At 37.8% G+C, this 27532-nt stretch overlaps 1 protein-coding gene across 7 annotated transcripts in view; it reads left to right on the top strand.

Annotated features, from left to right (window-relative positions):
* sh3pxd2aa (SH3 and PX domains 2Aa) overlaps positions 1-27532 on the top strand; it is a 122452-nt gene that overhangs the window by 8637 nt on the left and 86283 nt on the right. For 6 of the 7 annotated variants that reach the window (XM_017457865.3, XM_017457867.3, XM_017457863.3 and 3 more), the window contains exon 2: positions 11920-12000. In XM_017457865.3, the coding sequence (XP_017313354.1) occupies positions 11920-12000 (81 nt within the window). Of the gene's footprint in view, positions 1-338; positions 355-11919; positions 12001-27532 lie in introns of those variants that run through there. The other variant, XM_047151325.2, reaches the window with a different exon arrangement.

Below are 27532 nucleotides of genomic sequence, written 5' to 3'. Positions count from 1 at the left end.
CAGACAATATATTTAGAACACATTTGACTCTCGGAAACATCAGCGGTTCTGAGATTGATTTTATACCCATATGTTGGTAGACATTCTCTTGTCTTTGCATGACTGATCTCCGATATTCTCCTATGTTATTATCCTATAATAAAGGTTTTGTGGGTGGTGAAATGTTCGAGCTGAAAACGTGGAAGACGGGTAGAATTTTTTTTTTATATGAGCCTTTAAATAGATGCCTTTAGGCGGGGTTCAGAGCTTTTAGTGGTGAGGCCTGCTGCTTTTCAGCCACACCAAACCTGCTAAAGTTCTTCTCCACTCATTGCGTGAGACAAATCTGAAGGACGGAGGTCTGCTGACTGTATAGTAAGTTTCTTATTTCTTATTTTCACAGAACAGAAGTGTGCGTAAATTTGTCTATAATGTGTAGCTCAGATTGCTTTGAAATTTAGTCAATCTGAGGAAGCTTTTGTGCCAGTCTGAAAGTGGATCACATCTGAGCTGAACATCAGTCGATAATTATGTTTTATAATCCTTTAATATGGAAATTATATTCTAGTGATAGATATACAATGGAATACCAGTATTGAATCCAGTGATTTATACAGCACCCTTCATATTTGCCCATATTTCCTGCTGATGTGATCCAGAAGAGCTTGAATGAGACTTCTGTCTCCTGCAACTGCTCCTAATTGGAAGTCCTTTCTAGGACTTTTGAGAGAGCTTGTAATCACTTCTTTCCTAAATGTTGTCTATTGTGATCTGTAGAATCTCTAATATCTTGTTGTAATTTCTGTCAGAACATGTGACATTTGTTTTGACATATTTTTTCCCCCCCTTTCTGGCAATTTTCACAAGCTCATTTGGTTGTTACCATGTAAAAACATTGATATTTATTATTGTTGGCAACATTTGAAGGGAATTCATTCTTGAATCCAGCAAGCTTCTGAGAACAAAAGGAGTTTGAAGAATTCAGAAATAGCTCTTTTTGGTTTTGGTTCCTTTGTTTCCTGGACAGATTAAATCTACATTTTTAAACAAATTACACTCCACATTAGGATTACTGATTAAGAATAGAGTTAAATCTCTGTCTTCCTCACCGAATCACACAAAGACTTCACAGGACAACGGAAGCATAAGAAAAGAAAACAGTAGTTGTTAAGGTAACATAACTTTTCACAACTGTGTAGCTTGTGTGGGTTTAGAGGTATTTGCATTTGTATTTGTTCTGCGTATATAACATTGCAGATTGAAGACAGTAACGGCTGACATCTTCCCCTGTGTTCGGTGTATTAAAGCTCTTTCAAGTCCTTGATTTTCTACAGAATTTTCCAAATTAAAAAGAACCTCTGTTGACGAATCATGCTCATGTGGGGTCTGCAGTGTAAAGCGTGTATGCTGAATCGGAGGAGATTGGGTAAAGAGAACGATAGCTTTTCAAATCAGGACAAATGCCAGAATTTCTACACAATAATAAAGACACAGGAGCAAGAATTAAATATGAGAAAGAAAGATAATTTCCTCTAAGCCATGGAGGTCCATTAAAACTTTTTTCATTCATTCAAGGAAAGAATTTTGCGTCATATCAAACTCAAGTGTTACAAAGTTTCCTTAAGTGCTCTCGCTTGCCTTTTTCAAGAGATTAAGAAATGTCACTTTTCTTAAAGACTCATTTACTTTGCCATCATACTTTTCATTATTTTTGATTTATGGACAGATTAAGGCTTTGTTATCATAGTTGGACTTTAGATCTCTTTGGCTATGTCATAATTGTGTGCTTGACTCTCATGGCTTTGCATGCCTCATTAAAGAAATTTGTTGGGAATCACAGGTTTGTTGGCACTGTTTTTATTCAGAATGGTTATCTAACCAAGAATCATTCTCGGCCACAAAAAAACAGCATAGATATTATTACATAGAGTTTTTCAAATTAGAAAATGTCAACACTGCATTTTCTATTTTACATTTTGGACTCAAGTTCAATTTGTATTGAGACTTGTTTAAATAAGAGTTACTATTAGTAAAAAATACATTATGAATAGAAAATCAAGTGGAGAATACAGTATTTTTGTTTAGGGTTGAGTTTCCCAAGAGCATGGAAAAGTTAAGATCATCTTAACTGAGAAAGAGAGTGTTCAATATGATGCTCGTGCTACCATTTAGGGATGATCTTTGTGCCATGATGCTTTTGGGAAACTCTGCCTAGATCGACACATCTCATAAGTTAGTTCTTCTTTTGCTGAAAGAGTTTAGTGTGTGTAGCGCTGCATGACTGTGTATGATCTGTGACTCAGACCATGATATGACCGCTGATTATTTATGGCCTGGTGTCTGAAAAAAGACAATGCTAATCGTTAAGTGTAGCCAGATCCACAGGACTGTCATGTCACAGCAAACCAGTGACTACATTTCCCATCCTGCACTGCGGCCTACAAACATGGCAGCCATGGACTACAATTCCCAGAAAGACTCACATTCATTCTAATCACACACACCTGCATCAAATTCACAGCACTCATAACCACAGTATAAAGAGACTGTTTGAACACAGCGACTTTGCGCAGTATTAAGTGTTATCACCATACCAAGCGATTGTACCCTGTTCCTCGTTTTGTTTCATGTTCTTTGATCTTGTTTCTTGTTCTTGATTCTTGCCTTGCTTAGTTTATGCCTGTTTGCTGATCGCCTGACCCATTGCCTGTTTTTGACCGTGCTATTGTCTGCGTGCCTCTCTTTATTAAAAGCTCTTATCTGCAATTGCATCTGTCCTAACCTCCATTACGTTAAATACGTGACAAGGACAGGGTTGTCTAGGTGTCCCTTCCAATGTTTAAATGCAGGTATGTGTTTGGCATGTAGAAGTTAAAAGATGGCTTTCGGTCATTTAAGTGTCATGTACTTGACAGCAGTGATTGCTCATGAGATGCCATTTTTTTTCATTCTTGCAAATTTACCTAATATATATTCACTCTGACTGGAAGTCCCGAACTAAACAAAAAGCGTAAATAGCTCTGGAAACTGGGGGCTGAATCCTATTTTAAAATATTGTGTTTGGACACAGGGGCAGGAACTTACAGTCCACTACAGACCATTTCAGAGCCTGGACAGCCAGAACAAAAAAAGCAAGCCAACTACAGCTTTGAAAATCTGCAATCTGTGAGTGATATAGAAATACTGACAACCTTGGAACCTGCTTACACTTTTTCCAGCCCAGAAATGAGCTCCGTCCACAAACATTCACACACTTCAGACAGTTTGGAAATGGCAATCAGCCTACATCGCATGTCTTTGGACTGGGAGAGGAGACCAGAGTACCCGGAGGAAACCCCTGAAGCATGGGGAGAACATACAAACTCTGCACACACTGGATGGAGGCGGGATTCAAACCTCCAACCCTGGAGGTGCAAGACAAACGGGCTAACCTCTAAGCTTCCATGCCCCCCGATCTGTTCAACTCTTTCTTTAAAATGCAATACATATAAACCAGTTTTAGTAAATGGAGCAGATAGGAGTGGATTAAGTGCAAGGTTTGTCAGTTTGGGTGCTGTACTTTTGAAATCCTGCCACTTGTTGCAGCTTTAAACGATCTGGGTGGAAACTGTAAAGTGAATGTTAGACGTCCACGCAGGATCAGGTTTTAACTCGTCTCTGAGCACCATTCTATTTCTGCTATACTCTGAGGGCCAGTTGGGTTGTGCTTGATATTTTCAGCATTGAAGCGATTGCTGTTTTTCTCCTCTAGAGGAGGGCCTGCTAAGAGAAAGGCCCTGTCAGCAAATGAGCGGAGAGAAATGTCCATTGAGTCGAACTTTTATACACATTCGTACCCGCCCACAGATCAAGGTTGCTCTCCACTATGTAATTAAGTGTTATAGTCAGGGAGGGAAGGGCTGCATGAGTTAGCCTGCATGCCAGTCAGGACAAGGAGCTTTATTTAAAGTGTGCGGTCAAACACCCACACACCCACAAGTTTGTCATTTTTCACTTTTATTTTTATTTTTTATGTGCATGCAGTACTCTGTGTAAAAGTGGAGTGATGCTATACTTACTCAAAAACAGTTTCTCTCTGTTTCTCTCTCAATCATACACATAGACACTCATTGAGCTTCGGGTGGGAGTAGTGGGACATCTCCTGTTGCTGGCTGCAGGCCTGTGTGATAAGCTGGTATCTATTTAGATAGCTGTACACACACACACACACACACACACACACGCACACACACACGGCAGAGTGGCATGAACGGTATGTAAGATTACCAATAGCATAGTGAAGGCCTTTTCCCAGAGTTAGATTTAGAGTGGACACAACATACGCTACAACCCATCAAAAGAGTAACTATCAACAGCAACACATCTAAATCAATCTCTCTCTCTCTCTCTCTCTGTCTCATAGCACTGCTATGTCCTAGTTTCGCTGCTCTAAGTGATATCAGCTGTATTAGGCTATACCAGTGTTATAGGTGTGACATATGAACTCATGTTGACCTGCAAATTTCCTCACTGCCCGTACAAGCTTAATATCAGAACAATACAGTGTGACACACATTTCTGGTCATGTGACTTTACAGGGACAAGACAGACCAGTATTCAAAAGTAAAATATAAATTTTTATGTTAAATGTGTTCAGCAGTTTATCCGTGCTGTGGATGTGAGTATTTTGGCGGGACTTCACATTTTTGGCACTGAATTTTAAAGACTTAACAGAGAATATCATGGAAAACTATTTGTTTTGTACATCAATGAGGAACCTAGTGTTGCTATTGCAAGATTTTATGGTTCAAGGCTGTATGAAGCCACTGAAATAAAAAAATAAGAATACATTAAGAATTATCAAAGGCAGATATATAATATAATAAGTTGTAATATAAAAACAGTTTTGTATTTCTGCACTAAGATTGACAGTGACATGGAATATTGCCATACTAACGTTGACTGGTGTTTGAATGGTACAGAATGGTGGGTGTTTATGAATATGACTGTCAAATCTTCACAGAAATCCTGTCAGATTTGCTCATGTTAGTTAGCCAGTCAACATTAGCAGTAAAAATTAGAATAATTTAGGAACATGAATTAAAATCCTCTCATAAATCCTGTCAGATTAGTTCATGTTGCTAGCCAGCCAAAATTAGCAGTGAAGATTAGAATCATTTAGGGATATATCCCTTATTATTTAAAAATTCTGTCATATTAGCTAGCCAGCTAGTGTTAACAGTGGCACCATGGATATAAAATGAATAGCCTCTCAGAAATCCTGTCAGGTTAGTTCATGTTAACTAGCCAGCTAACGGTAGCAGTGGAAATTATACACCTAGATTATATACAGCATTTAGCCGACGCCCTTATCCAGAGCACTTTACAGAAGTGCTTTATAGTCTCTATCAAAAACATGTCCTCATGCAATTTCACTAGGTTAGGGACTAAGAAAGTAACTATAAAAATATTCTCTGAAATCCTGTCAGGTTATTTCAGGTTAGCTAGTCAGCTAAGCGTTAACAGTGGACATCATGAATATTAATGACTACAACTTTCTCTCAAAATTCTCTCAGAAATCCTGTCAAGTTAGTTCAAGTTAGCTAGCCAGTTAGCATTAGTAGGGAAGATTCTGAATATTGATGGATATTATGTAATAATTCATATTTTTATAAATAATATCAGGTTAGTGCAAGAGTACAAGCTAGCCTATAATAACCTACGAAAACAGATTCCAAAGACTTCCTTTTTCCTTCTTGAAGACATCCATAAATGGACTAGATAGCACACATAGCAACATAACCTACTTTTTTTGGGGCACTGTTTAGCCGGGGAACACACGACTAGCTACAGTGAGAACATTTCGAAAGCTATATAAAGCAGAATATGCGTTACCAGTGATCAACATTGACGTTCTTGAGGTGTAATTGTGAACGTATTCGTGTGTGTGGTACCTGGGAAGGAGACCGTATTAAACACAGCCTTTAGTCTATATAATTATTTCATAATTTATTCCATAGAGCTTTCCCACTGATTGCATTTGTAGGCAATCAGAGGCCTTGTGACATTCAAAGATGCATAAACATGTTAGTTTTTCTTCTGTGGTGTGTTTATCACAAGAAAAAACACTGATCATTGCTTCTCTATGTGTGTTGACCATAGAGAATAATAGCAGCTGTGGAGGCTTTTAGCAGCTTGCCAATGCTGGAGAAACTGCTGGTGTCCTTCCAGAAAAAACAATACTTACACACTCGCCTGTCAAATCACCATCTCTCTCTCTCTCTCTCTCTCTCTCTCTCTCACTCTCTCTCTCACTCACACACACACACACACACACACACACACACACACACACACACACACACACACACACATAAAGATACATACTCTGCTTGTCTTTGTCTCTGCTCCACCTGCATCTCTTGCATCATATTTGCTAATTTAACATCATTGTCAGGTACATGGCAGCTACTGAATGTAGGCACTGACAGTCCTTTACTAATGCACCTGCTTCCCATGTGCAGTGTAGTTTTGGACACTCATTTAGCATATTTCAGAGGTTGATCAGCTGTTTTTTTTTTTTTTTTAAACCCACAAAGTACAACAGTATAAGAAAATATAAATTCACACTTTAACTCTCTTGCACCATTCATTGCTGACACTTGATTAAGCACCTGAATGGTTTTTAGCAGTCTTTGCCTGTCGTGGGACGCATTACTGTAAAAATAATTCAAAGGTTTGGGAGAAAAACTACTCGTGAAACTTCACTTTCTTCCTGGCTTACTTCCAGTATATTCCCAAATTTCTCATGACAATTTTTCGCACCATCTTCACATCTCTTTCCTACTCTTCAAACACTCATACACTGACTTCTCCAACACTAAGCAAAAGCCACCCATAACTTACATGATTTCAGAACCCCTGCGTTCACAGCACCTCAGCTGCTCTCCATACCACTATCAGCTGCAGGTATGGTCTGCATTCACATAATATTATAGAACTAAGGTGTTTTTTGTGTTTTATGAGATATACAGTGAGGGAAAGAAGTATTTGATCCCCTGCTGATTTTGTACGTTTGCCCACTGACAAAGAAATGATCATTCTATAATTTTAATGGTAGATTTATTTGAACAGTGAGAGACAGAATAACAACAAAAAAATCCAGAAAAACGCATGTCAAAATTGTTATAAATTGATTTGCATTTTAATGAGGGAAATAAGTATTTGACCCCTCTGCAAAACATGACTTAGTACTTGGTGGCAAAACCCTTGTTGGCAATCACAGAGGTCAGACGTTTCTTGTAGTTGGCCACCAGGTTTGTACACATCTCAGGAGGGATTTTGTCCCACTCCTCTTTGCAGATCTTCTCCAAGTCATTAAGGTTTCGAGGCTGACGTTTGGCAACTCGAACCTTCAGCTCCCTCCACAGATTTTCTATGGGATTAAGGTCTGGAGTGGCCTAGCCAGTCTCCAGGACCTTAATATGCTTCTTCTTGAGCCACTCCTTTGTTGCCTTGGCCATGTGTTTTGAGTCATTTTCATGCTGGAATACCCATCCACGACCCATTTTCAATGCCCTGGCTGAGGGAAGGAGGTTCTCACCCAAGATTTGACGGTACATGGCCCCGTCCATCGTCCCTTCGATGCGGTGAAGTTGTCCTGTCCCCTTAGCAGAAAAACACCCCTAAAGCATAATGTTTCCACCTCCATGTTTGACGGAGAGGATGGTGTTCTTGGGGTCATAGGCAGCATTCCTCCTCCTCCAAACACGGCGAGTTGAGTTGATGCCAAAGAGCTCCATTTTGGTCTCATCTGACCACAACACTTTCACCCAGTTGTCCTCTGAATCATTCAGATGTTCATTGGCAAACTTCAGATGGGCATGTATATGTGCTTTCTTGAGCAGAGGGACCTTGCGGGCGCTGCAGGATTTTAGTCTTTCACGGCGTAGTGTGTTACCAATTGTTTTCTTGGTGACTATGGTCCCAGCTGCCTTGAGATCATTGACAAGATCCTCCTGTGTAGTTCTGGGCTGATTCCTCACTGTTCTCATGATCATTGCAACTCCACGAGGTGAGATCTTGAATGGAGCCCCAGGCCGAGGGAGATTGACAGTTCTTTTGTGTTTCTTCCATTTGCGAATAATCGCACCAACTGTTGTCACCTTCTCACCAAGCTGCTTGGCAATGGTCTTGTAGCCCATTCCAGACTTGTGTAGGTCTACAGTCTTGTCCCTGACATCCTTGGAGAGCTCTTTGGTCTTGGCCATGGTGGAGAGTTTGGAATCTGATTGATTGATTGCTTCTGTGGACAGGTGTCTTTTATACAGGTAACAAACTGATATTAGGAGCACTCCCTTTAAGAGTGTGCTCCTAATCTCAGCTCGTTACCTGTATAAAAGACACCTGGGAGCCAGAAATCTTTCTGATTGAGAGGCGTTCAAATACTTATTTCCCTCATTAAAATGCAAATCAATTTATAACATTTTTGACATGCATTTTTTGGATTTTCTTGTTGTTATTCTGTCTCTCACTGTTCAAAGAAATCTACCGTTAAAATTATAGACTGATCATTTCTTTGTCAGTGGGCAAACGTACAAAATCAGCAGGGGATCAAATACTTCTTTCCCTCACTGTATCATCCTGCTTCGTAGTAAGAGTTGATTGAGTTATCTGCTTAGTGTGTGTTATTCACTGCTGTAATGTATATATGCATATAGTACACCTCATGGAAATTTTTGGCTTTATTTGACATATTTGGACAAGCAAACATTTCATCCTTTTGGAAACAGTGCCTATTCATAAAGTTGATACACTCTATCAAATGACACATACAATCGACATTTTGTAGCAATTTTCACAATTTAAATTAACAAAAAAAGTAAGTACACCCCTACATTTATCATACCTTAAAATCCATAAAATTTTAATCCGGTGTTCAAGATTGGGTGCCAGGGATTAGAACCTGTTTAGGGAGTGCAGGTGGAACCAGTCTTATTTATACCCCTCTCATATTTAGCGTTTGGTGTTCCATTTGTTATTGAGGTGTGTGCTGTCATCATGCCAAGATCTAAAGAGTTCTCTAAGGCCTTCAGAAAAAGGTTGTGGATGCCTATGAGTCTGGCAAGGGATTTAAAAAGATCTCCAAATTCCAGCAACGATTGTGAAAATTTATGAATATAACCTAAGAATCCTCTGAGGAATCTTGTCAGATTAGCTCATGTTAACTAGCCAACTAGTATTATCAGTTGGAATAATTTATGAATTTATGAACAAAAATCCTCCCAGAAAACCTGTCAGAAATTCTGTCCCAAGAGTTATATTTCCATTTAGGTCTGTTGTGATTTATGAGGATTTGAAACAAAGTGAACAAAATGTCTTACAGCATCAGCATGTGTTTTAACCACTTCCTGTGTACAGCTCATAAGTAATAAAGGCCAGCTTTTATAAAATGTAATTGAACCCTAACCATGCACCATTTTGAGTAATATTTCATGGTTTGTATCACATTTAAACACCACAGAAGGCTAAACTCCACACATACCAGTTTTAGTTCAAAGTAATGAATATTAATGTCATTGCTAAACCGTCCTAAATAAGGCAAAGCTTCTGAATTGCTCTCAGTATTATAAGATCAAAAGAAACCGCCCCTGCTCATTGTGTAGAAGCTCAATTACATGCCGAGTGAAGTGGGGTGAACATGCAGCAGTTAATTAAACCCTCCAGAGGGGAATTTCGAAAAGCGTGAACGCCTTTACTGTTTTCTTCTGCAGTCTCAGCCCTCTTTTACACCCAGCAGTAGATGATGTCATGTGTGAAGCTTCATGGCCTTAAGGCTTATTTAGCTTTTGAGAACAATGCACTGTTGGACAGGGTCCTGGTTTGGGAAAGGCCCCCATCTTACTACCACAGATTACTTCCTCTCATGAAAGCAGCAACGGCATTGTATGTTGAATTTTATGAGCGAGTCTTAGGGTCGTAGAAATAGTTTGATTTGCTAACTATGTAATATCTAACAAACATGCCACTTTAGATATTTTGTGATTCCAATGAAAGTCTAAGGAGAAATGAATGCAGATACAAGCTGAATTTCTTAAAATTAGCTGTTGTTACAGATGTTATAGACATGTTATAGACATTTATATATAATCTCGTAGAACAGATAACCAATCAAATTTACACCAAATCTGTTATTTTATACATTTGCAGCTTGCAAAGTATTTGTACAGTAATACGTTTCATTACACCAACATTTGTAGCCAGAATAAACCCCGATACACTGTTTATTTACTGTTTTACTGTCTTGTATGTTGCTTTTAAGTACACTGTACTCTAATTAGGTTTACAGCTGGCCCCCAATGTTCCCATAGATGCTTTACGTATGGACACCGGTTGTGACCACCACAAGATTACTTCCTATTAATGAAGATATTGATTTATTCACATTGTGGGAGTTTGATAGCATGAAGTCGCATATTTCAGTATAGTTATGTCGAAGTAGGTTTGCAATAATGGTGCATATCTAGGACAAGGTGATATGATGATTGTATTGATAATGTATTCTCACCAACAGCTTGTACAGTGTGTAATCATTCAGTAGGTTTACATGGACAACAATAATCCAATATTAACCCGATTAAGACAATACTCTGATTAAGAAATTACCATGTAAACAGCAATTTTTATTACCTTAATCCGACTAAAGTCATACTCGAAGTAAACACAAATGGAATTAAGACGGGTGGAATATTCCTGTTTTAGTCGCATTATTGACGTGCATTACAGACATGTACACACCTTAATCACAATATTAACATCTGTGGGAATTTTCAGCGCATTTTACGACAGGACACGTACACACACGGCAGCGCTCGACCGTTTGACGGCAAACAGGAGAGCACGGCTGCGTCCGAAACTGTGTACTTGCCTACTGTATAGTAGGTGAAATACATGTGTCTCGGCTACTATATAGTAGGTAAGTACGCGGTTTGGGACGCAGCCCACGGCTTCAAGCAGTCGTCTGTTAGCGCGTACAGCATGACAAATAATTAACTGCACTTGAAGATTTTGTAAAATTTTAAATAAAAACACCCAAAACTGTATACGGTACCATAACGAAGACAAACTGTATGTTGATACGTGAAATTCTGGAGGGAACGTCGGACGGCGTGGCGCGGGGACGTAATGACGTGTGACGTTAATCGATCTATGATTTATAACATGTAAAACAGGAAAATGAAAGGAATATTCTAAAAGCAACTCATGTAAACACCTTAATCACAATATTGTCTTATTCAGAATAAGGTCAGTAATTAGATTACTGCTGTCCATGTAAACATAGTCATTGATATGGTACAATTTTTGGTATGGAGAATGCTTATGTAGTCCTCAATCAAACGTAAAGCTGTAATTTTCCGTTTTCCGGCACTTATGGTTTCTCGGTAACAAGCTGCATTTTTGTCTTATTAACTTCAAAAGTGGAGAATTCACACCTTAAAAGTAACTATAAATGGATGGAAAGTAAATAATAAAACACTTTGGGACTTGCTAATATAGTAAATTGATTAACTTTGGGGGTTGTAATCACATCGCATGTATTATTCCTTACATATTGCCCACCTTTGATGGATAGTTTGGTTAGAAACCCATGTGTATAGAGTGCTACAAGTATGTGTTCCTGTCTGTTGGAACCAACGTCCTTAGGGGAAATAAAGACATGGAGATGGTTGTAGAAAAATCAACAAAGTGTCTCTTCTTATTTATGAAACATGGGAAACACTCGCAGTTCTACCAGTTCTCGGCTCCGTAATTAGACAGTGCAGTGATTTAATGATGTTTCAGTAACACGTGGAAGCTGCTTAAAAATGATATACACGTGTGTGGGATATAACAGGAAGAGTATAATGGATGTGTCAGTAAATTAAAGTTCACATGCTGTTTGTGTGTGTGTTTTCTCTGCAGGTGTATCTCATCAATGTCACTTACTCTGATTCCACTTCCCACATTATCTACCGCAGATACAGCAAATTCTTCGACCTTCAGGTAGGAATTTACATACATGCACTTGTGCACACACACACACACGTAAATACCTCTTACACCCACTCACTTAACACTATATTTCATTTCATATACATGTATTTACTGCCCAAACACAGTAATGTGTTTATCCTCTACTCCAGATAAATTATATTATGCGTTATATATACAAATACACACATGATGCGCAATTACAAAATGCAAATATCCAGCTATAGTTTACCACACTTGCTTTCTGTCAGTCGCTGATAAAGACTTGGAAGTCAGAGATGATAACTTGCGTAATAGTTTGTGTGTGTGTGTTTAATATGCACTAGAGCACTCCCTTGCTTGCTTACTGCCACACTGATTGGCAGCACGTTTGATAAATGGCTAGAAAAGGAGGTGAATGTAATTTTGTTTAATGTAGCATGCATGACTGACAGGAGCGGATTGACTTTTATAAGCGAATTTAGTACAGTGCATGCTCTTATGCAGTACAGTATTTCTCTCATATTTAAGAACTTTAAGACAGTCCTTGTAGACTGGAGTTAGCTTTGGAAAACAGCTGAAGGGGAGTGGACGTGTTCAGCCCAGTCCCCCAGGTTTTAGGTTTGTGTGTGAGTGTGTGGATTAGGGTATGTGGATTAGGACGTGCGTGTGAGGAGGCCCATATATAAAGTGTGTTTCCAAAATAATGCATGCAGTCCCTTTAAAAAGAATCGTGTTTATACTTCATGGGGCAGAGTCCAAAAATCTGACTCCATTGCCAGGAACGTTTAATTTAATCCGTTATCATTTATAAATCCTGTTTTGTCTAAACATATTATAATGTTTTGTCTAACATATAATTTTGCGTCAGTACAAGACGATCCTTTTATTCTTTCAACTTCCAGGATTATAACAGTGTGTATAGAGTAAATATTATAGACTTCTATTCAAGTAAGAGATGGTGACAGTTAACACCAGCAGACATGTTACTATATAAAAGAAATAAATGGCATCGCAACATTAAAAACGAATATGTAATGTGTCATGCATGTATTTTGAAAACATTTTAATTTAGATACAGTATGTAGATGTATAGAAATAAAAATAATGAATATGAATATGAAAATATAACACCACAGGAATATTTCTTTATTTTCAATATTTTCAATGTTTGGCAGTTTCTTTTAATATATTGCAAGGAACATCCCCATTGCCAACATTTGTTGCAGTATAACTGCTATATGCTATTTTTGTACATATTGGGCAAGTTATGTATGAATCTATATATCTCTGTGTGTGTGTATGTGTGTGTGTGTGTGTTCCACCATCAGAGCATCCATGTTGAGTTATCCTATTTTAGACCCGTATGGGACTATGAAAAGAGCCCACTGTGTTGTAGAGGAAGCCATGTTCCAACAGGAAGGTGGATCTAGCGTCAAAGCCTCCATTGATAAGCTACAGAGGAGTTGCTGAGCAAGCCTCACACCTCTCATGCCAAACGTTAACCCTACAGTTAAACGTTGACTCCACATTTACGCTGGAGCTTGCATAATAAACGCACTAATAGGGGATGGTGAAGGAAGATTAAGGTGTTTTCTCATATGGCTCGTGGTCTACTTTGAGAAAATGGAAAATGGATTCAGATCTGCTGTTTCAGCCCTGATGAGATTTTGTTATTGGAACACTTTATTACTCTGAATTTTGGCTTTAAGACATAACTAGCTGCTGCTATTCGAGTTGAGTTGTGTGGAATAATTGGTGATAGATATTACTATTGAAAATTGACCACACAGCTGATTCAGCACTATTGGACCACTAATGTGTTCTGCTCCATTTAAAACATAAAGCACCCCTGCTGGTCAAGAATAAGGCCCAGGGCTTTTGATTATATCATTTTAGAATCACAGAGCAAAGGTCATCAGTGTGTTAGGCAGAATGTTGTGCCAGCTGGACAGTACAATGCACACGTTCCTGCAGACTCTATCCTTTGCATGCTGCACGATCCTTGAATTGATGCCATGTTTGGAGGCATCTTTGTAATATTTTGGGTCTATTTCATGGTGTGCTTGCCAGGCTGCAGTGTTGTTGCTTTTCCCTTAAGGGTTTCTTTGATGATTCAGGCTTGTTTGGCCAGCTTCTTGCTCATATTGGATTAGGCTTTCCACTGTAAAACATTTATGTGCCTGAAGTTATCCTGCTTTTAGCAACATGCACAGAGCTGGACAGAAAGAGAGTAAAGTCAACATGGCCTCTGTGGACTTGATCAATTTAGAATAGGCATCTATATGAATGCTGCATTGTCATAAATAGCATTTGAGATGTTTTATCTTTGTTAATGATTAGTCACTGATGTAATATTCTTCTCTGTTGTTGACATTGTGACACTTAACCTTGTCCATCTGAAATAAGTTGATGTTGTACCTCATTATAGAGTGGACAAAACATAAATGCATAATCTAGCCCACTGGGCAAGTAAAAGCTGCAGTGTGCTTGCTTAGTCCCATGTTTTGGTTGCCTGGAAACCTAACTGACTAGACAAAAATGTGGTCGTTAATGTAATGTAAAAACATATGACAAGCTAATTAGCTATTTACATTAATACAGAGTAAAGGAAACGAACGAGTTTATGTGGTCATTGGGGAATGTTTCAGCTATGAGATGTGCTATGTCTACTCATCGAGTGTAAAATATATTATTTGAGTCTGACTTTATTATCTTTCAATATGTTTAACTGTGCATAGAGCTAAATGACATCTTTTCACTGGACTTGATTTTGCTCAGTTTTCTTAATGTTTCTACATACCTTCTTGTTACTGCTTAAATGTTTGTCTGCCATTCATGCAAGCGAATTAACCCATGTAGTAAAAAAGGTGCTACTGATAATCAGGTTGTGACTTGGCGACTGTGTGTGGTGCAGCAGGCATTGAAATTTGGTAACATATGCTATAGTTACATTTCCATAAAGCATAGCTACATACTTAATAAAAGCATTTGTTTTGTGAAAGTAAATGAGTAGGGTGTTTTTTGTTGTCTTTTTCTGGTTGTTTAAGCTAGTTGTCTTTGAAGCATCTACAAACACTGTACAAAACTAATAGAAAAGGTAGGATCTCATGGTTTTGGTTTAATCAGCTTGTTTTTTTATGGAATTAAATTTCTGCCAAAAATATTGAACATAACTTTTCAAGAAACGAACAAATATATACATGAGAAACAAGAAAAACACTGAAACTGAAAACAGTGAACTCAGTGGCAAAAATGTTAACATAGTCTTCAAATAAACAGCGTTCTTTGTTAACAGTTTTCTAAGCTTCCTTTTCGCTAATAATGATCTATGAATGCGCTTACCTGTTTATTCTTTCAAAGGTTACATTTACACTCTCACATTTATGCCATTCTGGCATAAACCTCTCATGTGGGCAGGCTTAAAGGCGTTTTACTTTCATTGGCTACTGAGATTTGGATCGACAACTCGAATGTCCAGCTGAGGAGGATGATGATGATAATGACAACAATGCTCTGTGCCACTCCTGAGAGAAAAAATAGTCATGTGAGACTACCCAAACCTCAAATATTAATTACGAACTAATATATTGACAAAGTAAGTAAGTAATTAAGTAATTTCCACTACAAAGTACAAACACTATAATTACTGCATACAGAGAACCACTTCGAGAACGCTCCCAAAATTCGTATCACTGAAGTCTCTACTTCCAGGTCAGGGAGCTGTCAATCCAAATCTCACTAGCCAATGAGAGTAAATCACTGTTAAGCTCCACCCACATGAGAGCTTTGTGCCAGAACGATGAACATAAACTTGTGGAACGTAAACAAAAACTTTGGCAGCGTATTCATTAGCCAATATTTAGCGAAAAGTAAGGTTACAAAACTGTTAACAAAGAACGCTGTTTATTTGAAGACCATGTTCAATTTTTGCCACTGAGTTCACTGTTTTCAGTTTGAGTATTTTTTTTTCTTTCTCATTGTATATTTTTGTTTGTTTCTTGAAAAGTTACGTCCAATACCTTTGGCACAAATTTAATCCCATAGTTTTTCAAATCTGGAGCATCTGGTAGCAGTGAATCAAGCTTCCTGGCCCCGAGTTCAAACTTATGAAGCCTGACAAATGGTGAACTGTCCTCAAGATCATATCAAGCTTTGATTTATGTTCCAAAAAATTTTGTTTAAAGTCCACAAATAAACCAGTTTCTCACTGAGTTGTAAAATCTAAGTTGAAACACTTTATGAGTATTGAAGCTCTGTGAGAAGCTTGCATGTAATCTCCCTGAGCTCTGAACATCTCTTGCATCCCTATTTGAGCAGTTGTTGGTAGATAATGAAGTTGACTGCGATAAAATGAGATGAAAGACCATATGCTGAATGTTTCTTTCCTTTACTCCTCAACTGAATATCTGTATCAGAGTTTCTCCCTTAGCCCGAGTACCACCTATGGTGTGTACCTGAATGGAACAGAAGTTCTTTTCATCTAGAGTGCCAATGGCAAAGTTGACTATTTTACTTTGACCCAAAACTGTGACTCAGAACGTGCAGGCATAATCATAAATCATGCCCAATGCTTAAACTGACTACTTACAATATATAAAAGAGGACAGTTTTCTTTTGAGGGCTCTACACGAGAAAACAGTTTGTAAGATCAGCAAGTCTTCTGTCCAGCCACAAAAGCATCAAGTGTTTCTCCTCACTTTGCTTTCTCTGACTATTTAGTTTTTGTACGTGGGTTTGTCATATTGCTGATTCTGGGAGTCTAGTTAGGACATATTTTGCTGCTTGGCCCTCCACACATTTCAGTACACATTCTGCTCATAAGTGATCCAAAGTTGGTTTTTAGTGCTGAACATTTTTGTGGCTTCTGGCTGACCTTCACTCAGTGTTTTTCTGTTGTGATCCAACAGCATTTTGCTGATACGAGATGTCTGGTTGCTGGGTTTGTACTTGACATATTTGTGGCTGGTTGACTGAGCTTCTGGTGGGTTTTTATTTTTTTATTTTTTAGTGTTTCTGGATCTGTGCTATAACATGTCAGATCTGCTGAGTTGACTAGCAGACAAAAACAAGTTGACAAGGAGTGTATGTGGATCGGTTTTACCACAAGCTCTTGTTTGTTTATATGCCAAATATGCTTCATTTATGACAGCTTTTAGATATTGGTCTTTACTATGAATGCTAGCACGTGTTATTTATTTATTTATTTATTTATTTTTACATCAAATTAGTAAATGTTTATTACGTAATATTTATTGCTAACACTAGCAAGTTAACCTGACAGGATTTTTACATCACATACATTAATGTTAAACATATTTACTACAAACACTAGTTTACTATCTAAAATGTGGTAATCTGACAGGATTTCTGAGAGGATTTTTGCATCACATTAATAAATCTTCATGATGTATAATCTATTTTACATGACTCCTGAGAGATTTTTAATGTCCCATTTACAAATGTACATAAGATTTACTAGCTGACTATCTAACAGGACAGGATTTCTGAGAAGTTTTTTTTTTTTTACATCACATTCCTAAATGGTTGAAATATTTCCTAGCTGGCCAGCTAACATGAATTAACCTGTCAAGATGTTTTCCATGAAGGTTTTTTCCATGTCACATTCACAGTATAATATTTAATGATATCACACTAGCTGACTAGCTAACAAAAGCTAACCTGACAGGATTCATGAGAGGGTTTTTACATCACATTCATAAATGATCATTAAGTGTATTACTTACATTAGCTGATTAGCTACCATGAGCTAACCTAGCAGGATTTATGAGAGGATTTTTGAATCATATTTTTAAATGTTCATATTCTTCACTGCTAATGATACTGTAGCTAAGATACAGAGTCAGGATTTCCGAGAGAATTGTTAAGCCACAATATATTTATATGAAGTTATTAGATTTAATTAGTTTCATGAAGAATTATAATATTTGCTGATGCTAGCTAGCTAGAATGTTAAACCTAATAAAACTAACCTGACAGGATTTCCGAGAGAATTGTTAGGTCAAATTTTTAATTGTTCATAATTTGTTCATAAATTGTTAATAATTTCATAGGATAGCAGCTAATGCTAGCTGCTATCCTAGAAATTTTTACTTTTAATTGTGGTGTTGTTGACATAAGCAAACATTATACACATTTAATTCCCATTTGCGCTTTGTCAGTGACCGATAATGGCCATCAGACATACATTTGGATACAGATGTTTTGTTTTAGGTATGTGGAATGTCTGATTATGACTGTGCTGTGTTGTGTGACTGTGTTGTGTTGTGTGGATAAGAGTGATATTTTTATATCCTTGCGGTAGAATGGCACGTCGTCTAGAGGGGATTGACTCATTTTATGATTCTCATACATCCTTATAGTCGCTGGTTCTTCCTCTTTCTTTTAAATAATCTTTTCATTTTTACAGGATATACATTCCATGGTATCCCACATACTTATATACATGTATGTATTTTTATGATTCACAGTCTCTATAGTTCCGTCCACATTATAAAAATGCCACATCGCTGAAAGTCAATATCACATGACTACCACTTCACAGAGTAGAGCTGTTTCTCCAGCCACCTGCTGATCCTCTAAGGATTCAGAACATTCCTCCTTTCTGTAACCAGATAACTGTGGACCAAGTGTTATCCAAAACGGGAATAGGGGAATGCATGGGTTGCTTGGAGCCACCCACTTCCGTGTGCCCAAACCGGTGCTCCAGACCACTAAGCACTGCTGGCATCTCCAATCGGCACAGAATTTTAGTGTCTCAGCACTTTTCCAGGGTCAACAACCTTCCAGTTTGGTATCCTGTGCCAGTTCTGTGGGAGAAGAATGGCTAGTTATTGTCTGAACTTGGGCGTGGAGGATAAAGACGTGTTTCATGAGCTGTAGCCAGGCGAACACCTACACTTTAGAAACACACTCCACCACTGTGCTTGCAAAAACAATGGAGGGTTTTAACCCACCCAACACTTTACCTATTTAAAGTTCATCTTTAAAATACCCATTACATGTTCATCTTACTTGTTAGTAATAGATATAATTTATTTTAAAAAAAAAGAAAAGAAAAGAAAATATATGAATAATTCTCCTACTATAAATTGAGGCAAACAATAAAAAGAAAAAAGAGTCATCTGGTCTTTTTCCCATCTTCAACTGTCCAGTTTCGGTGAATCTTTGCCCACTGTAGCCTCAGATTCCTGTTCTTGGCTGACAGGAGTGGAACCTGATCTTCTGATCTTCTGCTGTTGTAGCCCATCCACCTCAAGGTTTGACATGTTCTTTCTGAGATGCTTTTCAGCCCAATACGGTTGTAAAGAGTGGTTATTTAAGTTACAGTAGCTTTCCTGTGAGCTCAATCCAGTCCGACAATTCTCCTCTGACCTCGCTCATCTACTTTATATATGTAATTGAAGTCCAACCACACCGTTCTTGCTCATTAGAATTTGAATGCATTTTTAATGAGATTTGCCATTTACTGCTGATTTGAGAATAATTTATTTATTTATTTATTTTTAATTATGTTTGAGGAAGAGATTTGGGTTTGTTGAGGTGTTTGTATGTAAGAACATAAAGGGTTGTCGCTGGATTTTCACAAATTTAAAAAGAGACAAACAGAGCAAGCTTAGTTAGGTAGTGTAATATGGAAAGATTCCGGGCCATGTATTTTTTCCCCTCAGCTGAGAATGGTTTGAAGTCAGCATGATTAATTGAGGTTTCAGTAGAGGAGAGAGAGAGAGAAAGAAAGAAAGAAAGAGAGTGTCTACCTTTGTATCCATGTGATCCTCAAGAGTGGTGTGTCTGTAGGCTGGTGCCATGTGTTGAAATTTCAGGATGGAAATAGCGAGTGAGGGGATGTGCGGTGAGACAAGAAACTTTTGATGTGTGTGTGGGCAGTTGTAGCTGTGATCAGTGTGTGACTGAGTGCATGTCAGACCGTTTGTTTGCCAGACCATGAGGTCTTGACCACCCCCTCAGTTTAACGCACACACATGCGCTTTGATCTGGTTACACATTACCAAAGAACGATGTTACTTAAAAGCTAGCTGGCTACAAGGCCAGCCTCCCTGTTTGCCATGGGAAGAGACTCTGGGGCTGAAACATTTCCTTCTGACTTGCTCTTTTTTTCTGGACTGCCATCAGTAATCTTTCCTCTGTTTGTCTTTCCCATTCACCATTCTTTCTCTCTTGAAGTCTTAGCATCATTGTAATACTATAGAGCAGATTGTCTAAGGCATCTTTGTGCACAAGGCTGTTTTATTGCACCTTATTATCTCTTGGAATTTGTCAAGGTCTTCATATCCAGACTGTGAAGTAACATGGCATCGGGGTGCCCAAAAGGAATAAAATATTTAAAAGTGCTAGTGCTAAATACACTGCAGCCATAACAACCATGACACTGGATGCATTTTACAGAATTAATAGCAAGAATAATCTCCTATGTGCCCTGCGATGGATTGGCACCCTGTCCAGGGTGTACCCTGCCGTGTGCCCGATATACCTGGGATAGGCTCCAGGTTTCCCTGTGACCCTGAAAAGGATTAAGCGGTATAAAAGATGGATGGATGGATGGAATAATCTCCTGATGCTTGAGGCTTATGCTGGAAGGACAGTGAACAAGATTAAGATAGAATAGCTAGCTTTATCAGAAAACTGTATTATACAATACCTTGTCATATTTTACCAAAGTAAAATATGACATTGATAAAATATTTCACCGCAAGCAGTCCTCTATTGTGATCATACTCTTGGTCAATATATGCTGCTGCTGTAAACTCCCTATTGCTTCAGTGAGGCAAAACCCAATTACATGAGTAAACAAGCATATGAACAAAATAATTCATATGAGCGTCAGGTTATATGAGAAGTACTGACTACTACTGTACTCAGTAGTATGGTTTCTGCAAGCATTTTCTTATTCGAAAAACTATCAAATGTTATATTAAACAATGAACATTCATATATGAGGTTGAAATAAATTCATATTTTCTTCCTTTTGAATTTGACTAAACACCAACAAGTTCTGAGAAACTTTTAGAAACTTTTGAAATGGTTTACTTCAGGACAGAATTACTTCAGGACAGTAATTAGTTGGTTGGTTGAAGTGTGACAACTAGAAAAATAGTCCTATACACTATATCCTACTGTAAAATGTGTCACTCTTTGTAAATCTCACATGAAAGCATTCCGTTACTTATAAAGAACAGTTTATTAAAATTGTAGCAATTGCCATTTGATAGACCTTGGATTTAACGGGACACGTGACTGCCTCAGCCCAAAGTCTTTGAAAACACGTGGAAACCTCCTTGCATGCACTTGTTTACATAATGCTAACTAGATGAATTGTCCATAATGCTAATTGACATTAATATTGCTATTTTGGTGCGATTGCTATTTTATGTGAAAACAGCTCTGAACAAAAAAAAAACAAAAAAACCAACAACAACAACAAAGAAACAAACCAGACAGGATTTTTTTTCAGACAGGATTTGATTGCACTTAAATGAGTAGTTTGGACAAAAATGAAATGCATGAAATTTGCTACTTACTCCAAGCCATTAGTTTATGACATATGCTTAATGTCCGAAGTTCGGTGCTTTTGTTTAGTACTAGACCTACAAGGATAAAGTTGATAACAAATAAGGGAACATTAAAATCATGCAGACTGCATCCCTAAATCATCAAAGGTAAAGTCAACTCAGATTTATAAACAGTCGTGGCAGCCATTTTGAATCACTAGAATCACTTTCTTACACAGCACATAGTTTGGCATTAGCATGGTACAGTACATTATTGTGAGTTTGGCTGATTATAGTTCAGATTTGATGTTTGACTGTATAGTAATCTCTTAACATGAACCTGTTGTGCTGTTTTATGAAAACACAAAAGATGTTGTTCAGTGAGTGATAGTTTTGCTACACCCTTAATTGTGGCTCCAGTACAAGACTAAGGGAGGAAACTTTGGACACCAGATACAACTTGGCTGAGTTTTGGGGTAAACCTCATTTTCTTGATTTTGGCCAAACTATTTCTTGGAAAATGGAAACGGAATGGATGGGTGCAAAAATAAGAAGAGATTTATCATTTTTATTATAATGAACAGACTGTGGGGTAATAATAGCATTAGAAGTTAAGAGTTAACACACACACACACACACACACACACACACACACACAAGACTGATGCCCTTGTCTATGTGATTACAGCATGCAGGTCGATGTACTGCTCACTGGTTTGGAACCAAAGGTATCTGCATGCTGTAGATAATTTACATTAATATGCTACATTGTGTTTAAATGTATAAACAAGAAACTTTTAGTTAACAGAGGTGAGTCTTTATATAAGAGTTTATTTCCACACCACAGTGAAGTAGTAATTTGTACCGTTAAAAAGATGACAGCAGTCAAAATTTCGCCTTTGTATATAAACAGAAGGTTTAAGGTTATGGTGGCATAGGTATTATTTAAGTAAGTAGGAGCTCTCTCTCTCTCTCTCTCTCTCTCTCTCTCTCTCTCTCTCTCTCTCTCTCTCACTTTAAACCAAGGCTAACATTTCCATTGTACACACTCGGAGCAGGGAGCAGGGCAGTGTCACCATGCCTTTATACGGCTGCAGCTGTATCCTCTTGGCATGGACTTTACTCTGGTTGGCAGTTCTCCCCAAAGCCTGTCATATCCATATATAAATAACATTACTAATCCTCTATTGATTAAAAAAATACAATTCTGACCCTTTTAAAAAACCCTTTTACAGTAGCGACGTGCCAAAACTAACATGCTGCCCAGATTACGTGGAAATACATGGAAGAACATTAATGAGCTTTATACTGCTGTTATTTTTTTTGGTCTACCAAAAAAAGCATAAAAACTCTGTTATAAATAAAGCAAATGGCCTCACATTAAGAACAAAAGTAGGAGAAAGTTACCCCCAGGTAATAAAAGATAAAACAGGTACATCTGCGATTCAAACATAATATAAATGCTGACCTTTGTGCCAAAATTATCGAACGTAACTTTTCAAGAAACAAACAAAAATATGCAATGAGAAAGTGAAACTTAAAACAGTGAACTCAGTGGCAAAAATTTAACATGGTCTTCAAATAAACAGCGTGCTTTGTTAACAGGTTTCTAAGCTTCGTTTTCGGTAATCATGGTTTATGAATGCACTGCCAGAGTTTTTAATTACGCTTTCAAACTTTTCGTTTACGCTCCACAAGTTTACGTTCGCCATTCTGCCACAAATCTCTCATGTGGGTGGGGCTTAACAGCGATTTACTCTCATTGGCGATTTGTGAGATTTGGATCGACGCTGTTTATTTAAAGGCAGCCCATGTTAGATTTTTGCCACTGAGTTCACAGTTTACTGTTTCCACAGTAAAAACAACAGATCCATTCGATATGGAGCTGTGCAGGCTTTTTTAATTCGCTGATATTTACTAACACCCATTGCAAGCCCCGCCCCCTTCCTCCCATCTCACATTAGTAATCTTTGGGCTGGTGCTCTCGCCTCTACTCAGTTTTCCTGCTTGAAAGATGCACTAATGCAGTGCCTTTGATTCTTTCAAGGTAAACAGAATATTTTGAGTTCATTAATGTGATGCTAACCATATTTATTCGAGATGCACCAAAATTATGGCCTCCAAATATTTTTGGAAAAAGAAAGAGATGTGTGGGCAGCACACTGGAGCTTTTCCTTGCCTGATGGGCTAATTAATTAATTTATTATTTGTATTAGCACAGAAATGCAAAATACATAGATGCAAATAAAGTATGGCATGAATGATGTGCATTTACATGCATCCACTATATGGCCAAAAGTATGTGGACACCTGGCCATCACACCGATATGCAGGACATCCCTAAACTGCTGCCACAAAGTTGGAAGCACACAGGATGTCTTTGGATGCTGTAGCAATATAATTTCCCTTCACTGGAACTAAGAGGCCCAAACCTGTTCCAGCATGACAATCCCCATGTGCCAAAGTTGGAGTGGAAGAACTGACCTCAACCCCACTGAACCTTAAAAACACTTAATATTAACATTTTATACACCTAGTTTTGTGTATGTCTTACCAAATCATTTAACAGGACAGATAGTGAGTTAGTTTTTTACTTCGCACTATTGTGTGAGGCTGCTATAAACTGCATGCAGAGGCAGATATTGTATTGCTGTCTGACTGACATTCACTGTAGACCTTGGCAAGCTGCACCTGCACCAGTATTGAAACACACACACACACACACACACACACACACACACCGGGCAGTGCCACTGCCTCTGGGGAAGTCCCGTTGGTGCACAAAGACATTCCTGTACATAAAGTCAGTCTCTCTCTCTCTCTCTCTCTCTCTCTCTCTCTCACTCTCTCAATTCAGTTCAATTCAACAAGCATTGTTGGCATGGCCATATACTCACAAAAAGGACAAAATGTGTATTGTCTTACTCTGGAGTGGACAGAGAACCAAGTACAACTGAATAAATTTCAAGTTTTCTCCCGTTAAAGCCCCCTGAAGCGATTCTCTCAGAAACACAGCTTGCCAGCGTTTTCTAATAAGGGAGTCAGTAAGGGAGCATCTAAAAATTACATAACCTGGGTAACTGTGTTCTATCAATTCTACCAAGATTATCGTAGTCTATTTAATTTTTTAAGAGAAGCAATTAAAATTCAATAACTTTTTTAACTGTTTCACATGTAAAAAGACATTTCTTTAAAAAAAATAATAAATTAAAACAAACCGAGTTTTTAAAATCTATTTGCTTTAGTGGATAGCAGTAATGAACTGTATCATAGTACATTTGGTTTTTACTCCTGCAGTCAAAACGTTATTGAATTTTAACTATTGTTAGGAATTTTGATCTTCGGGTTACGATTCTTAAGAAGAGAGAAAACGAAAGTACACAAAAAGTCGGCGCCCTGGCCCCGCTACACACTTCCCGCACCAAGCGCTTGTTAGAGTTGCTGAATGACACAAGATTCAAATGGCAAGCTCTCTCTTTATTCAAAGAAAACCAGCGTATATATATATATATATATATATATATATATATATATATATATATATATATATCATGCTTGACACACAACAGAGACAATCTGTTAACTATTAATTGGCTAGGCGGAAGGGCATATTTGCACAAGACAGGAAGCACATCAGTGTAAGAGAGGAAGAACTCTCCATATATGGTATTCAGGAAGTCATAGGAATGCGAGCAAATGGTGAGGGACTTTATATGTCTGTGCCTGGGTGAAACTGGTGGTGGAAGAGTTAACAAAGAAAACAAAGAGTAAAAAGTGTTAACAAAGGAACAGAGAGGGAAAAGTGTAACCTATAGTAAACTTATCACTTATTTCCCTTTTTTTTTTTTAAACAAAAAACAAAAAAACAAAAACCAACCCCTATTTCCAAAATTGAGTTGTGTTTCTGATAGGAAGAATGGAGTAAAACATTAAATTCATCAAATTTATTGAGTTTCCATTTGTTTGCACAAAAAAATAGCAATAAAAACCACTTGCTTTTTTCATGTACAGTACTGTCAAAGCACTGCAGGAATAACAAACTATGTAAGCTTACAAATAAATTCAGTTTCTCTAAGCAGAGTGGTCCTGACTGAACTGTTATTAATAAACATATTACTTACAACACCGAGTGTCCATATAGAATCACAGAGATGAGAGAATAAAAGTGTCAATATAAATATTGGTAGTCTTAAAGAAGTTAAATTAAAAAAAAAAAAACATGGAGGCATGTAAAACAGGATAAGTTATTTATTTATCTTTATTTATAGTAAGATAAGAGCTATTCTCTCTCTCTCTCTCTCTCTCTCTCTCTCTCACACACACACACACACACACACACAGACACACACACATACCAACCAATATATGTGGTAGCATATATTTAATAAAACGCAATACACAAACTAGGGATATTTAGAGAACAGAAGAAAACATTTAACACATATATTTCCTTTTGATACAGCACGGACTGTTAAACTGAACACTTTCTGTTCTCACATTGTCATTCATTTCGGATCCGTTCCTATATCCACTCTGTTCCTGCTGATCAGTCATTGTGGCTGCAGTACTACACACACTTTATATATATATATATATATATATATATATATATATATATATATATATATATATATATATATAGTGTAGTACTGTAGCCACAGTGACTGCTCTGAGAGTCACAGGGTTATAAATGTTTGATTGATCCCAGGTCAGTGAAATATAGGATGTAACTGCAGGGGATGTGGTTAGGCTCTGTGCCTTCAGGACTACTCTTATGGAAAGTGAGAGAATTTAGTGAGCTAAATCGAGTAGTGCCTTACACAGGCAACACTCTCTGAGGCAGTGAGTTGGCTGCCCTTCATATCTTGCTTAAACTGATACACACACACAGAGAGAGAGAGAGAGAGAGAGAGAGAGAGAGAGAGAGAGAAATTTTCTGGGTCCTCATGGACCTCTGTCTTCTTTTATGTCTCTCCATTTCTCCCTCTATTTTTTTAAGTATAAAATGAGCCCTTAGGTACAGTTTCATATGGAAGTGGATGCCGTCTTGTGTAGTTTTTTGTAAACGGGAAGCAGCTGTTGGTGTCTGTGCATTGAACTTATAAACTGTGTTTATATGTGTATGTAATTGACTTATCCTGTTTTACATGCTTCCTGTGCGAGCTTGCTGGGCATTACGCACCACATGTTATTAGAACCAGGTTTTCATTTCTGCCATTAAAACTTGCATGAGTTATACAGTTGTGCTCAAGTTTACATACGGATTACAGAATCTGCAAAATGTTACTAATTTAAAAAAAGAGAGGGATCATTAAAGTTGCATGTTGTGTTTTATTTAGTTCTGCCCTGAATAAGCTATTTCACACGACGAGGGGGGGTGGGGGCTGGGGGGCACCGGGGGGGGGGATCTTTGGAACAGGATGATTGGTATAAACTGTTATTATTTTGTCTTCTGGGAAACATGTAAATATCTTATTTAGTGTCTGAAGGGCAGTACTAAATGAAAAAAAAAAGATCTTTAAACAAAATAATAGTTTACTCCCGGCTCCCCCCCCCAGGCTCTTAATGTATCGTGTTGCCTTCTTGAGCATCAGTGAATGTTTGCACCTTTTGTAATAGTTGTGTACGAGTCCCTCAGTTGTCCTCAGTGTGAATAAGATGGATCTCAACTTCATATAGCCGCTGTTGGAGAGGGGTCAAATATGCAGAAGCTCTGAAAGTAAAGAATGTGCAGGACCTGGAGGATTTTTTCTGAAGAACAGCGGGCAGTTTAACTGCTCAGGACAAACAAGGGACTCATGAACAACTCTCACAAAACAGAAACACAGTCGCTGATCATCCAGGTAACGACACACAGTATTAATAATCAAGCGTGTGTCAACTTCTGAACTGGTTCATTTGTGTAAATTCAGTTATTATTGTTTCTTGTGGACTTTATGTAAACGTCTATTATGGGAAATAACTTATTCAGGGCAGAACTAATAAAACACAAAATGCAATTTTAATGATCCCTCTTTTTTATTTTATTAAACATT

Source organism: Ictalurus punctatus, chromosome 26 (assembly GCF_001660625.3).
Source record: "Ictalurus punctatus breed USDA103 chromosome 26, Coco_2.0, whole genome shotgun sequence".
In the NCBI taxonomy this organism is placed as follows: domain Eukaryota; kingdom Metazoa; phylum Chordata; class Actinopteri; order Siluriformes; family Ictaluridae; genus Ictalurus; species Ictalurus punctatus.
The sequence above is the reverse complement of the archived record's forward strand: the minus strand, read 5'-3'. Positions and strand labels throughout refer to the sequence as shown.